The 12,700-nt window shown below is 39.0% G+C and overlaps 1 protein-coding gene across 1 annotated transcript; it reads right to left on the bottom strand.

The window, feature by feature from the left end:
- Nucleotides 1-888: 888 nt before the first annotated feature.
- On the bottom strand, nt 889-11,828 carry LOC311041804 (gamma-aminobutyric acid type B receptor subunit 2-like; the record flags this gene model as incomplete). Its single annotated transcript, XM_084052289.1, has 16 exons — nt 11,584-11,828; nt 11,205-11,342; nt 10,525-10,695; nt 10,298-10,399; nt 9,933-9,998; nt 9,380-9,571; nt 8,549-8,791; nt 7,938-7,951; nt 6,279-6,420; nt 5,626-5,733; nt 5,220-5,342; nt 4,341-4,448; nt 3,514-3,741; nt 2,545-2,689; nt 1,358-1,463; nt 889-1,015 (listed from the first exon to the last, which is right to left on the bottom strand). The coding sequence occupies exons 1-16, from the start codon at nt 11,824-11,826 to the stop codon at nt 889-891; spliced, it is 2,256 nt and encodes a 751-aa protein (XP_083908415.1). The 5' UTR covers nt 11,827-11,828.
- Nucleotides 11,829-12,700: the final 872 nt, after the last annotated feature.

Here is a 12,700-nt window from a genome sequence, read left to right as displayed (position 1 = left end):
GCAGCCTGCCCTTTGTATTTGAAACAAGGTGAAAAAGAAGCTAGCCCACGATAACCAAAGAAAGAACCCAGAACAGATAAAAAATACATTTTCAAAAGTTTGAGAACAGCTTAAATAATGAAACAGCATCTGGGTCATCATGGAGCCAAACAAATCTAATGCGATTTCTGCAATATAAGATTTTGGAATGTTAAATAAATGGAATTTCTTAATTTGTAATCAGATTTTTGGGAATAATCACATGATGAAATCTTATGACTGTGTGTCAGACCCTATAGAGCCTGGGTCTGCCTGACGTTTCTTCCAGTTAAAGGAGAATTTTGGACGAAGGTTTTCTTACCTTTTCTATGACGTTATGATATCTTAGGATGAATGGTACAGTGGAAGAAAAAAAAGAAAAAAACAACTCGCTAGATGAGATCGAAATCTCGAGATTTCAATCTCGTCTAGCGAGACTTTTTTTTTGGTTGCATAGTGTTCTGTCACTATATGAACGTCAGATCTCACAAAAAAAAGAAAAAAGAAAAGCTATTAAAATACACGATCTAGCGCAAAGCCTATTAGCGCACGATTTGAGCTGTGGCGGACCCGGGATGGAGTTACGAAATTTTTCTACTGTACCATTCATCCTAAGATATCATAACGTCATAGAAAAGGTAAGAAAACATTAGTCCAAAATTCCTCTTTAAGAGGGAGTTTTTTCCGTTGCCACTGTCACAAAACATTGCTTACTCAGGATGGGGCAATGTCAGGTCTCTGCTCTATTATGTAAAGTGTCTTGAGACAACTTGTTGTGATTTGGCGCTACAGTAGGGTCTGAGGTGATTCAGCAAGATTATGGCAGTTATGGAAGATACAGTTGAGTCCCAAGGGAAGGTTGTGGAGATTCTATCTGTCAATGGAGATACTGGTGTCTGGCCCGCCACACAGACTGGAACAGCTGGTTGCTCCACCGATAACTGGGAGGTAGGCATGGTGTAGAATGGGCAGCTGTATGGACCGCCTTCGACATAAACTGCAAAAGAAATAAAATAATACCACAACAGGAAAAAATGTAATAAAAAAATGTGTGTCAGTAAGAAAATGAATACTTGTAAAATGCAATAATGATAAAAAATCACACTTTTCTATATTAATTGATGTATTGCAAACTGTTTGGTCTGTCTTTTTTATTTATTTTATTTTTTGGGCTGTTGAGCCTTTATTTTATGTACTGGGCAAGGCACCAGAGCCCATGTGACCCCAACCACTAAGCTATTTGGTCACCCTTGATCATCATATGAAACTGATATTGCAATAAATAATATAACTTATTACTGTGCTTTAGTGCATTAGTGTGCATGAGCTTTAGTCTTACTGCTCAGGTGAGTTTATGTCCTCCTGGCTTGTGGGCTTCATTGCAGACCCCTTGTCCTCAGAACAAATCTGGGCTTGATGGGTCAGCTTTAACGGTCTGCTAGCTTCTGCTTAGGAAAATACAAAGTAAACTTAATTTAGGCAAACAAAGTTCTATTTACAGCTTTTAAATGAAGACTTTTTTTCAACATTATCTCCATATATCGGTCCTCAGTAGAATCAGAATCAGCTTTATTGTCACATCACAGGTTTATAGAAGTAGAAAAGTTGGTGAAATTCGTTTTCTTTCATAGTTCCTATCGTATCGTTATTTCCATAGAAAAAAAGAAAGGGTACTGCTCATTATAAGACGGAACAATTTCTGTCTACGAGCTCTGTATCTCAAAGGTGGGCTGTGGATGGATAAAAAAAAATGCCTGCCTCTGAGACTAAGAGTAGACAGAAATGAGTGAGGACTGATTTATGGAGATAATGTTGAAAGGGATCAAGTGTTCTTTTAATCATAAATTAGAAGAAAAAAATGATACAGTGCATACAACCTGTTTGTGTAGTTAATTTATAAAGAATCTTTTTTTAGCTCAGGTTTCCTGGTCATACTGAGGCAGGCATTGGCATTTAACACTATGAATGAGATATACAGTATGTTGCCTGCCATCACATTAAGATCATGTCCCTGTGTAGTTCGGTGCACTTACTGTGGTACACTTTGGGTAAAAATGCTCAGAAAATGGAAGCTATAGAATAGATGTGTCACACTGTCTCAGGTTATCCTTACCATTGTTAATGTCTGGGCTTATGTGATATTGCCTTGTACCAGAGAGACTTGACATGGACATTTCATGAAGTTGCATAGTATTAGTCTCCAACTCCATATCAAGCTGCAAGGAACAAACAAACATTACTTCCGAAATAAAAGGCTTGTGCAAAAGCACATATGCATACATGCAACACACACACACACACACACACACACACACACACACACACACACACACACACACACACACACACACACACACACACACACACACACACACACACACACACACACAAGCAAACATACATACATGCACACATAGGCCTACAGTAAAGACATCATTTACGGAATGAAAACTAGGATGTATTTCTCTGTCCCATTGGATGCATAAATTACCAGTGTTATCCTTCGCCTCAGTTGATGGTTCTCACTGTGAAAGCATTCTGCTCCCCTGCTGCTTGTGTTGACATTGTCCTCCTGAGACCCATCAACATCCTCACAGGTCTCCTGGTTAGGACCACACTCTGAGTCTGAAGTATGTTCCACCTCACTGCCATTTGCACTGATGTACACAACCTAAAAGAAACCCATCAAAAACAAACAAACAAACTTATAGAAGTTCTGGGAAGCATTGAAATGCTGAAGAAGGGTTTGCTTTGGCAACTTAATCACAAGAACCTCTGTCCCTATTCTGGGCATGTCATAAGAGGCCAACATTTGGCGAGAATAGCAGCTATATAAACTCACAACGCATTGCAACGCACAAGTTGTGAGCTTGTAGATCAGCTAAGTTCGCAAAGAGATTTGGTGTAGAGGGAAAAAAGAAGAGGGCAGAGTACAGACCCCAGGGGGACCCAGGTCAAGGTAGCCTGACATGGCCAGACTAATATCACTGCGTAGATATTAGTCTGGAACTTCGGTGTGGAAGATTCATTTCCAAGGGGTGGTTACAAGCAGTGGTTCTCCAAACATTTTAATTTAAAGGACTCCTAGTTTGGCATGGATTAGGCCATTGGTTCTCAAAGTGGGGTCAGAGGACGCCCAGGGGTCCTTGGGGGGATACCAGGGGGTCCCCAGCAAAATAAGTTAATATAGCGTCACAATCATTTTAACCACTTTAACGACTTTCTATACTTTCTGAGCTTCTAGATCTGCTATTTTTGAAAATTGTACATTTACAACATTTGTAACTCAAACCTTTGCTTCTGGTGGTCATGGAACAAAATATTTTGAGATGGTGGTCCGCGGCCAAATACATATAATTTTGGGGGTCCTTGACATGAAAAAGTTTGAGATCCACTGAGTTAGGCCACGGACCGCATAACTGAAGAATGTACCATTTGTACCCTCTCTGTACACTCTCTCCTTGTATCCTTTGTAACCCAAAACAGCACACTAACCTTTGGCCCAAACACCAAGGCCAGAATTGTTGTGTTGCAGAAGAGAATAGCAAGGGTGGTCAGACAGAACTGAATATTAGGCTGCTGCGAGGTCAGCGAAGAGCCCAGCACTCCATGTATACTGGCGATCACCACAGCACACACACTCAGTGCCAGGTGTTTGTTATGGTCAGGAGGGTGTGATACCTCTGAGCCCCTGATTTTCCAAGCAAGAAAACATCCAAGACCCTGGAGAGAAAAATAAAGATGTAGCTTGTATTATTTTGAGATTTTAAGGTGCTGAATCATACACAGTAAAAAGTATGGACAGGGTTATGCTCATAGACTCTACAGGACGTAAATGAAACCTATTTTTCAGCTATTTCAATTCCGCCATCTTTCTATATCCTATGGAAACGGAAATGAATGCTATTGGTTGGGACCAGAGCGGGGGTGGGGAATTAATGCTGTTGGTTGTGTAGCTTGTTAATCAAATCATCACAAGGTAGTCACGCCCCTGCTACAGCATACCCTACTTTATCATCAATTTATTTTAAAATAAATGGAACCATAATTTACCAAAACGCATTTCATGGTGATTGAAAGAAGACTTTAAACTAGCGACTGGAAGCATATAGTATTTATGACAATGTTTATGTAATAAAATCAAATGTAAAGTTCGGCAAAAACCCATCCGCTTGAATGGAGCCTAATTGCTTCTGACACCAGCAGGGGTGAATCAGCGAGACTACAGGCCATTCTTATGAACTGTCACTTCCTATACAGCCTCAATTTACAACTTGGAAGCTAGCCCCTTGGTTAGAATACACAATAACTACTCTCCTCACCAAAAGAGGTCCTTTGTAGCCATACATTACAGTGATGAACAGGTCCATCTTGATGCTACCACATTGCTCTGAGTAAGGCCTGATGATGTCTTCTCCATTTGGAGCAGTCTGAAAAATAAAACAAATAGTTTTCAAAGGTATACGTTCATACAGTATGAAGTGTATCAAAGTGTAAAAAAAAATATATATATATACTAAAAATGGTTATGTCTACTCTTCCATGCCAGGAAACTATAATTACAGAATGCTAGAAAGAACTTTCAGAGAATACCGTTGCTGTCGTTTGCTTCAACTTCTGTTTAAAAAGAGTAACATTTTAGTGTTATTGAATATTTCTAAAATATGAAGACTGGAGAACAATTTCCTTTGCCAAAATGCATGTTGTATGTCATGTATTGTATATGTTTGTACTAACTGTGGTGATATCAACTTTCTTCCCCTCATGGTACCCTTGTCTTCTATTTACAGATTTAAAGAACTGATCCTGGATTTACCGATCACATTGTGTAATGCTTGATCTTACAATGTTATCTATGATTTGCTTGAAGTGCAACGTTCCTGTATGTTCATTGTCATCTCCATATTTTAACTTTTTACGTATTTTTTTCTCCCTGTAAATGAATGCCCTATTTTGTCGTACAAGAGTGTCACGCAGAAGCAGCAAAAATAGTCAATCTAGAGAACGGCTATTTTTGAAAGATTTTTAAAAAAGTGAAAGTGGTTAAATGTGTCTGTAGGTTTTATAAACATTTAACCTATTGAAAGTATTAGAAAGAACTTGGGACTACATAATAACTACATTGGATTCCATATCCTGAAAAGTAACGGTTTGGACGTACAAGGTTTTCCCCCGACAGTGACAATAACGTTCATTGTTACCTCCAAGCTGTGCTCTGACACCACCCTTCTGACAGGGTCCATGATCTGCCAGGAAGTTAAAACAAACACATCCAGCAACAACATCCCAGCCATTACCCAGTCTGGCTGCTGCATCCAGCTCTTCTGAGAAGGTGAGAGATGTACAATGGATAAACAATTATTAAACAAAATAATGTTGAGAAACATATTATGGGGCTTAGACATTTCACATAAGTGACATTAGTTAAATATATAAATTATATTCACACACCAATGTCCATAATTCCGGTTTGGTATGCAATTTGTACACATTGAAATGCGATATATGTTTAGATTTTTGATAACTGCTTAAATTGACATTACATTTTGAAAAAACAAAACCAATTGACAGCTAAAAGAGGAATAGTCACAGGTGGATATACTGTACCTTTCCCTCTGTTCCATTGCTAACACAGATTGACAGGATCCTCCAGATTTTGACACACAACGTCCCAAAGCCCACAGTGTGACCTAGTGACAGAAGCCACAGGTGAACCTGTGGAAAGTCAATGAAAAAACATCTGTTCAGTTCAAATCCTTTAGAAAAGTGAATGAAATGTGCATATTTTCTGCAAAGGGTACAGAAGGCATTGGTTGAATAGAACTTTCTTTCCTTGGATGAAAAAATAAAATCAAAATGTATTTACTGTGAAGTAAACAGAACCCAACCCTGTTAACATGATCCTGGTTGGCAAAATATAAACTATAGTTAAACAGAAGTTAAAATATCCGCACACTCCAAAACTAAAAAAGTGCTACATATTTCGATGTAGGTCTTCATCAGGCAAATGTTTTTTTTTTTGTTTTTTTGCCTGATGAAGACCAACAGTACATGGTTGAAACGTTGCATTCTTAATACATTTGTCTGGGAGCTTTAACCCAGTGTGTGGATATTCTAACTTCTGTTTGATTCCTGACCTTGTTATACAGCACCTGGCCTAAATACAGTTACACAAGAAGTGCACACATCTCCTCATTAAAATACAAACTGTGACACTACAGTACTTCCAAAACAACACAAAGAACCAGGAGAGAACTGACAGAGCAGAGAGTGTCAGCCACAGAGTCAGACTTCAAGGCTCCATCTAGAAATTCTAGACCATGGATGAAGACTGAGCAGGAAGACAACACCATGGCCAGGAGGAGGACACTGTCCTGGGGTAGACTGGACCCTCTCTGCTGCCTGGGAGAAGGAGAGAACACAATAGTCTCTCAGCATCCAACAATCTGGCCAAGGGATATAAACCGCATCTAAAACATTCATGAGAGCTTCATTTAAGAAGACAAAGTTAAACATGAAATGTGTTGCTTAATATTTATACTTTATATAGTAGGCTACGTATCGGGCAGAAACCTTGTATCTCCATATTTCAACTTGTGTTTTTTTCGTAAATTAATACCCTACTTCGTCATACTACATTGTCACACAAAAGTAGCAAAAATCGCTGATCTACAAGCTCACAACACGTTGCGATGCGGTGAGATGTGAGCTTGTAGATTTGCTCATTTGTATGTGTTTGTAAAAGTGGTTAAGTGTGTCTGTAGGGTGTATATTAATAAATATATAAATATTAATTAATAAATATTAACAAGAGCTTGTGACTAATTAATAACTACTTTCATCCATTGGAGCACAGATAATCTTTTCCATTACAGCGACGATATAATAAGAAAAATAGGCTGGCTCCAAATACAGGGCTAACAACGTGTCTTTTGCATTAGGGGTGAAGATAAGATAATAAAGAGCAACTTTAAGGATTTCTAGGCTGTTCTATTGTGAAGATGGATGGATTACCGTACAGGTCTACCAAGCACAGGCCCAGTGGCTCAAGGGGTCAGTTAAGCCCCTAAGCCAGAGCCTTGTTATGCGAAATCACTGCTATTAATTTTACATTTCTCACTACCAAGTTAAAGGGCGTAGTTATTACTGTCAGTAACACATCCCCAAATATCCTTCCTAAAAACAAAAGGAATAGACTAAATATTCACTTTGAAGATTTCACAAAAAAGAAACCATCATGACACCTTCAAAGTGAATATTTTACTTCCAAGCTCCGGACGAGCATGGATAAAAGTTATATAGCCTTTAGTGTGTTGTGTCAGGGCGTAACTATTCAAATCAATTAAAAATGCCATGGACGCTGACCGGTTTCAACCTACAGGTTTTCCTGAGATAGAGTAGTTGACACTGGTCAAATATATCAGTAAATTTGGGAGTAAAACTATGTTTGCCAAGTAATGTACCAGGGTTTGCTGTTTTTCACAATGAAGGAGAGGACAATGAGAATGATGAAGATGGCCAAAGCGGTGACTGATGACAAGGTTATGTACAGAGCAGGACTGATGTGTCTTCTACTCCGCAGTACAAGTGTCTGGTCTTTGGCTGGCCTGCCATCTACAGTACAGGACAAAATAACAGGATTCAAAGTGGTATTTTGCTTTAAAACACTTCTGTGGTCATTTTAATGTCTACTCTGGCTTTTGAGTGCACCAGTTTTGAAGTTGCTTGATTCAATGTTTACATATTTGATATCCATATATGTATATATGTGTGTGTATGTATGTGTATGTTCTATAGAATATATAGAGTTGTGTCACACGCTAATGCAGTCTTTTAGTGGCAGATCTGATACCTTTAAACTTCATTGTGTGTTGAATCATTTTAAGTTGTTTTGTATAGGTATTATATTGTCCCACTACCACCTGTCTCGTCTCTGTGGAAACACAAATTTGAGATATCAAAATACAATTAGCAAGAAGTACTCAATCATACATGTATGGGAACCTTCTGCCTTTTTTATAAAAGTTTGAACGGTGTCAGAACAGCAACATAGAAATATATCATAGCTGGTACAGTATTCACATATACTTTGGCTAGAATTAAACAATAGATATTAACTTAAATTTTGTTATTAGCTAATAACTATTATTTTGCAAGACAGACAATATTTGAAACATGAAAATACTTTACTGTACTTTATTAAATAATACTAATTCATTTTCATAATGGAGGGAAATGTACAGCACCTTGAAATTGTCTCAGTTCAATCAATGACACACGCTCCCCATTTCGGAAAAGAACTGGGCCCTAGAAAGATTACAGCATTTTATTTTAATATTTAAAATATTGTTAGTCAGTCAACAACGTTCATTCAATTCAATTCTATTCAATGAAATATTGTCAGGGAGTTGCTCAAGTATAAATACTGTTATGACGCCTACAGTAACAAAGTAATAATTTGGAAATAACTGAAAATAACAGATTTATTGCTTGAAAAGGTGTCAGTGACGAGGTACAAATGAGGCCTTACTGTTACTCCTTCAAACTGCATCTGCTTCATAGAATCCAGCAGTATTTGTCCTATGTCCTTCTCCCTGATGGTGAGGTTGCGCTGAACACTGAATTTCTCTCTGTGTCTCACTGCCTCCATGACTTGGCTTAGAGCTTTGGCTATGACCCACACTCCATCGTAGGCAAAGCCATGAAGGTAGCTGGCTTTGACTCCTTCCTGCCTCACTTCTGTGAAATACGCATCTTCATATTCCTTGGGGGTCTAAGAAGAAAGGAGACACTTTATTTTGTGATTTATTTAATGGTTGGAAAGATTCTTAAAAACATATATGTCATAACATAGCTTTTACTCAAGCACACCTCTGCACACCAAATGGCTGAATGACGTAATGTACTCAAAGCTTGAAAGAAGTGTTATCTCAAGTGTTCTAATGGTGCATTTGTTACAACATGGGAGGGTCTGTGGGTTATTGTAAAATGCTTGAGCTTCTCATGATGCTTATCTTGTATGACTTGTACAAAACACATACAAAGAAACAACACACCCCTGCAAGGTCACCCCTGCAAGGTGAACACAAAGGGACATTGGGGGGTTAAACACTCTGCAACCTACTCTTTTATTTTAACCACTTGAACCCCAGCATTCATATTCCGGGGGGAACATAAATTAGCCAAAAACAGCTGATCTGCAAGCTCACAACACATCGCAACGTGACATGTTGTGAGCTTGTAGATGAAGAGATTTGGTGTAGACAAAAAAAGCGGTCCAAGTACAGAGCCAATCTCAGGTCCAGTTTACTACGTCTAGAGGGTTTCATTGGTTAAGGAAGGTGAATGCTAAGGTTCTCACCCTTCCAGAGATGCCTCTTATCTTTCTGTCACTGAGGTATGTGACATCCAGGGTGATGGAAGCCTCCCTGGCAGTCAGCAGACTGTGTGGAGTGCATCCAGAACCCTGCATGTCCAGCCTCCACCTGGTTAGCCCAGACCCACTGGTTAGAATCCACTGGTAGCTCCCTCCAAACAGGTTCAGTCTGTAGGCCTGTAAACAGAACAGAAATCACTGGGTCTACTTTCACAGCTACTGTTATGGACAATTGAGTGAAAAATAGCAATCAAAAGGTTTAAATGGAAGATCCCACTGTGGAATGTTATGTGACCCACACACTCACGTGCTCCATTACATTTTAACGACTGTTTTAAGCCTGAAGCTCTTATATGTACGTATGGGGGTGCTACCATGGATGCTATGCATTGCTGTTCTATCCGTGCGCGCACACTCACACACACACACACACACACACACACACACACACACACACACACACACACACACACACACACACATGTTCCTTGATATTGTAAAACGCATCCTCACATTTTCATCTTAATCATGTACTCACACAGCAGAAGACATCTGAGGCAGAATGTTCTGCAAACTGTCCAATGATTATCCGTGTGTCACTATCCTGTTAAAGTGGGACAAAAGTCACTATTCCATTCATTATATTAAATATAATGTATATGTATTGTATAAAAAATTACACAAAAAAAAAAAAGTGAAATATTTAATCACAAATGGACTCTGGTTAGTTATAGATACCAAGCTGGTATGGTACCAGCAGAGAGATGCTGGTACCATACCAGCATCTGGTAGATATACCTTTGTGTGCACACTGGAGTAAAGCAGCCTGAGCTTTGACCACATCGAATTCCCTTTCAAATTGCCCTATTTTTACTCCATGTTTAATTAAGACCGTGCAGTTACCTTCAGTTTCTTGAGGCTCATGCACGGGTCGTCAGAGTAACTCTCTGTTGCAACAATCTGAATATCAGCCTTCATTAACTGTTTAATAAGATCAGCCCTCATCTGCATGTAAAAGAGAGAAAAATAAACGTTTAACAAATATGCTCTTGTCCCTAGAATGTTTGTGTATAATGTATATGTAAGGGCTAGATACATGCCCTTCTATTTAAAATGGTATGTGAAAGCACCTCTGAGAACCGCTGCCCTCTATGGGTGAGAATTCCAACTCTGCTCCATCTGTAGCTCTGCAGGAGCTTCACCACAGCTCGATTCACTGTTCTTTCTGATGGAATGGTACTGAAGAAATTAGGATACTTCCCCCTGTCAGTCAAGGCAGGGGCTGTAGCAGCAAAAGACACCTGGAAAATCACAGAACTGGAAGCAGTGAGCAAAATATTGGCTGTCACTAATATAAACGTGTCACTAATGTCTTGCACCATAACAAGTCATACCTTGCAAAACGTTTCAAACGCAATACACAGTGAAATCATTAGATATTAAACAACACTAGACTATTAACTACTAAGAATAATAGAAAATTGTGTGGAGGTGCTTCATATAATAACTGGTCATGAAACTGCATTGAATTGCCTTGGTGTAAGAAATACTTACCTAGAGCTTTCACTTCAAGTATTTACACTATGCAAGCAAATCATTAAGGTAATTGTTTTTAATGTGGACTGAGATTCATCACAGCAGACTTCTTGGGAAAAACCTCAATAATTCTTTGAATTTAGACCCTTTGTTCTTAGTCTTGACTTGGATTAGACTTGCCCCAATCTCCCCAAACTCATCTTAACCTCCACTCTGGTATACTCTGAATGAAGTTGCAGTCACACTTAAGACAGTTTCACCCAGTTTTAGATACCTGCATGAGGTTCAGTGCTTGGAGGGAGCGAGTCATGAGAGTCATCACTGAAGAACACACACCTCCAAAAATCACAAGGTATTTTGGCCCTGTCCACACAGCATCAAACAAGACTTTTAGTCCTTTGGCACTATCACACTAAAATAGAAAATCAAAAATAGAGCATATATAAACACAGGGACACTAAAATCACAGTTTAAAGTATGTTATTGTGCTCAACATAATTCAAATTATATCTGCAAAACAATTGTCAGTGCCTCTCATAACATCTGCAGTATCCAACAACAATAAGTCTAATGCACAGAAACGCAGACACATATGTTTACATACACAAAAACACACACATACGTTTCACTGTGGCCACAATGGAAAAACAGACCTGTGAATCTAGTAGCTGAAAGTGGATCTCATAGCTTCCCAGTGGAGGAGGTTGTCTCCTCAGGTCTTGCAGGGCCAGCTTGATAGCTGGTGCCACTGCTGCAGTTAGGTTCTCCTGGCCTGGAGGAGGTGTGACTGGCATGAGCCACAAGACTGGCAGTGGGTGGTAGATCTGTGAGCAGCAGGGAAATATCATAAACCATGCAAATATCAGGAATCTTCCCACCTCTGTCCATCTATTCATTCTCTACTCTGCTTCTGGACCGCTTTCCCTCTATCCTTTCAATGCACTTTTCCCGGACAAGACAACACACGGTCCCTGCAAAGAATCCCTAATCCTTTGTTAGAGAATAACCAGCTAACTCTGTGTTGACTGCAGGCTGCTGAAGAGGTGGGGATAAAAGGATCAAGATCACCACAGATCGCTGACATCTGCCACTAGGATCCCTGGCTTAGACTCTAAGCTCTACCGTTGAGGTTATAGTAATTTAGAGAAATTAGGCGTTTGTCCTTCTTGACACCAGAATCTATTTGTGCTTTGTGGGGACATCATAGGCACAATAGTATTGTGCCTTGTATGTTTGCCCTGATGAAGGTCTAATGACCGAAACGTCGATTTAATAAAGAGCATCCTTTTTGCAAGTTCCAAACAGTGTGCCGGACCTTTTTCTTTGATTTGATATCATAGATCCCTTTCTGTATACTATTTAAAATTCTGTTTTCGTCCATAACATGAAAAGAGACCAACAAAGCAGTTCATATTTACCACCCAAAGTTGGATTACTGTTAGGCCTGTTCTCCGTCCAGTTAAACAGATTATAATTTCCTGTGATTTTATGAAATAGGGACACTACTCTCAATAAAATAAAAGTGAAAACAGTGTGCAGGATCTCTATTTTTTCCTGTCTCATGAAATAGGGACACAGCATCACAAAATAGACATTGAACAATTATTCAATTTATCAAACAGTAATTAAAACAAATAATCTTCTCCGTGCTTTGGTTTACTCTCATGAAATATTCATTTTACAGTCAGTTCTGTTGCGCATTTCTCTGTTAAGTTAAATAGTTTTGAGGCCACCACAGGTTCACCTCTATCTATGATCTTATTTATATTA

The sequence above is a fragment of the Gymnoscopelus microlampas genome (assembly GCF_963454915.1).
Source record: "Gymnoscopelus microlampas genome assembly, chromosome: 3".
In the NCBI taxonomy this organism is placed as follows: domain Eukaryota; kingdom Metazoa; phylum Chordata; class Actinopteri; order Myctophiformes; family Myctophidae; genus Gymnoscopelus; species Gymnoscopelus microlampas.
Note: the sequence above shows the minus strand (reverse complement) of the source record. Positions and strands in the feature narration are given on the sequence as shown.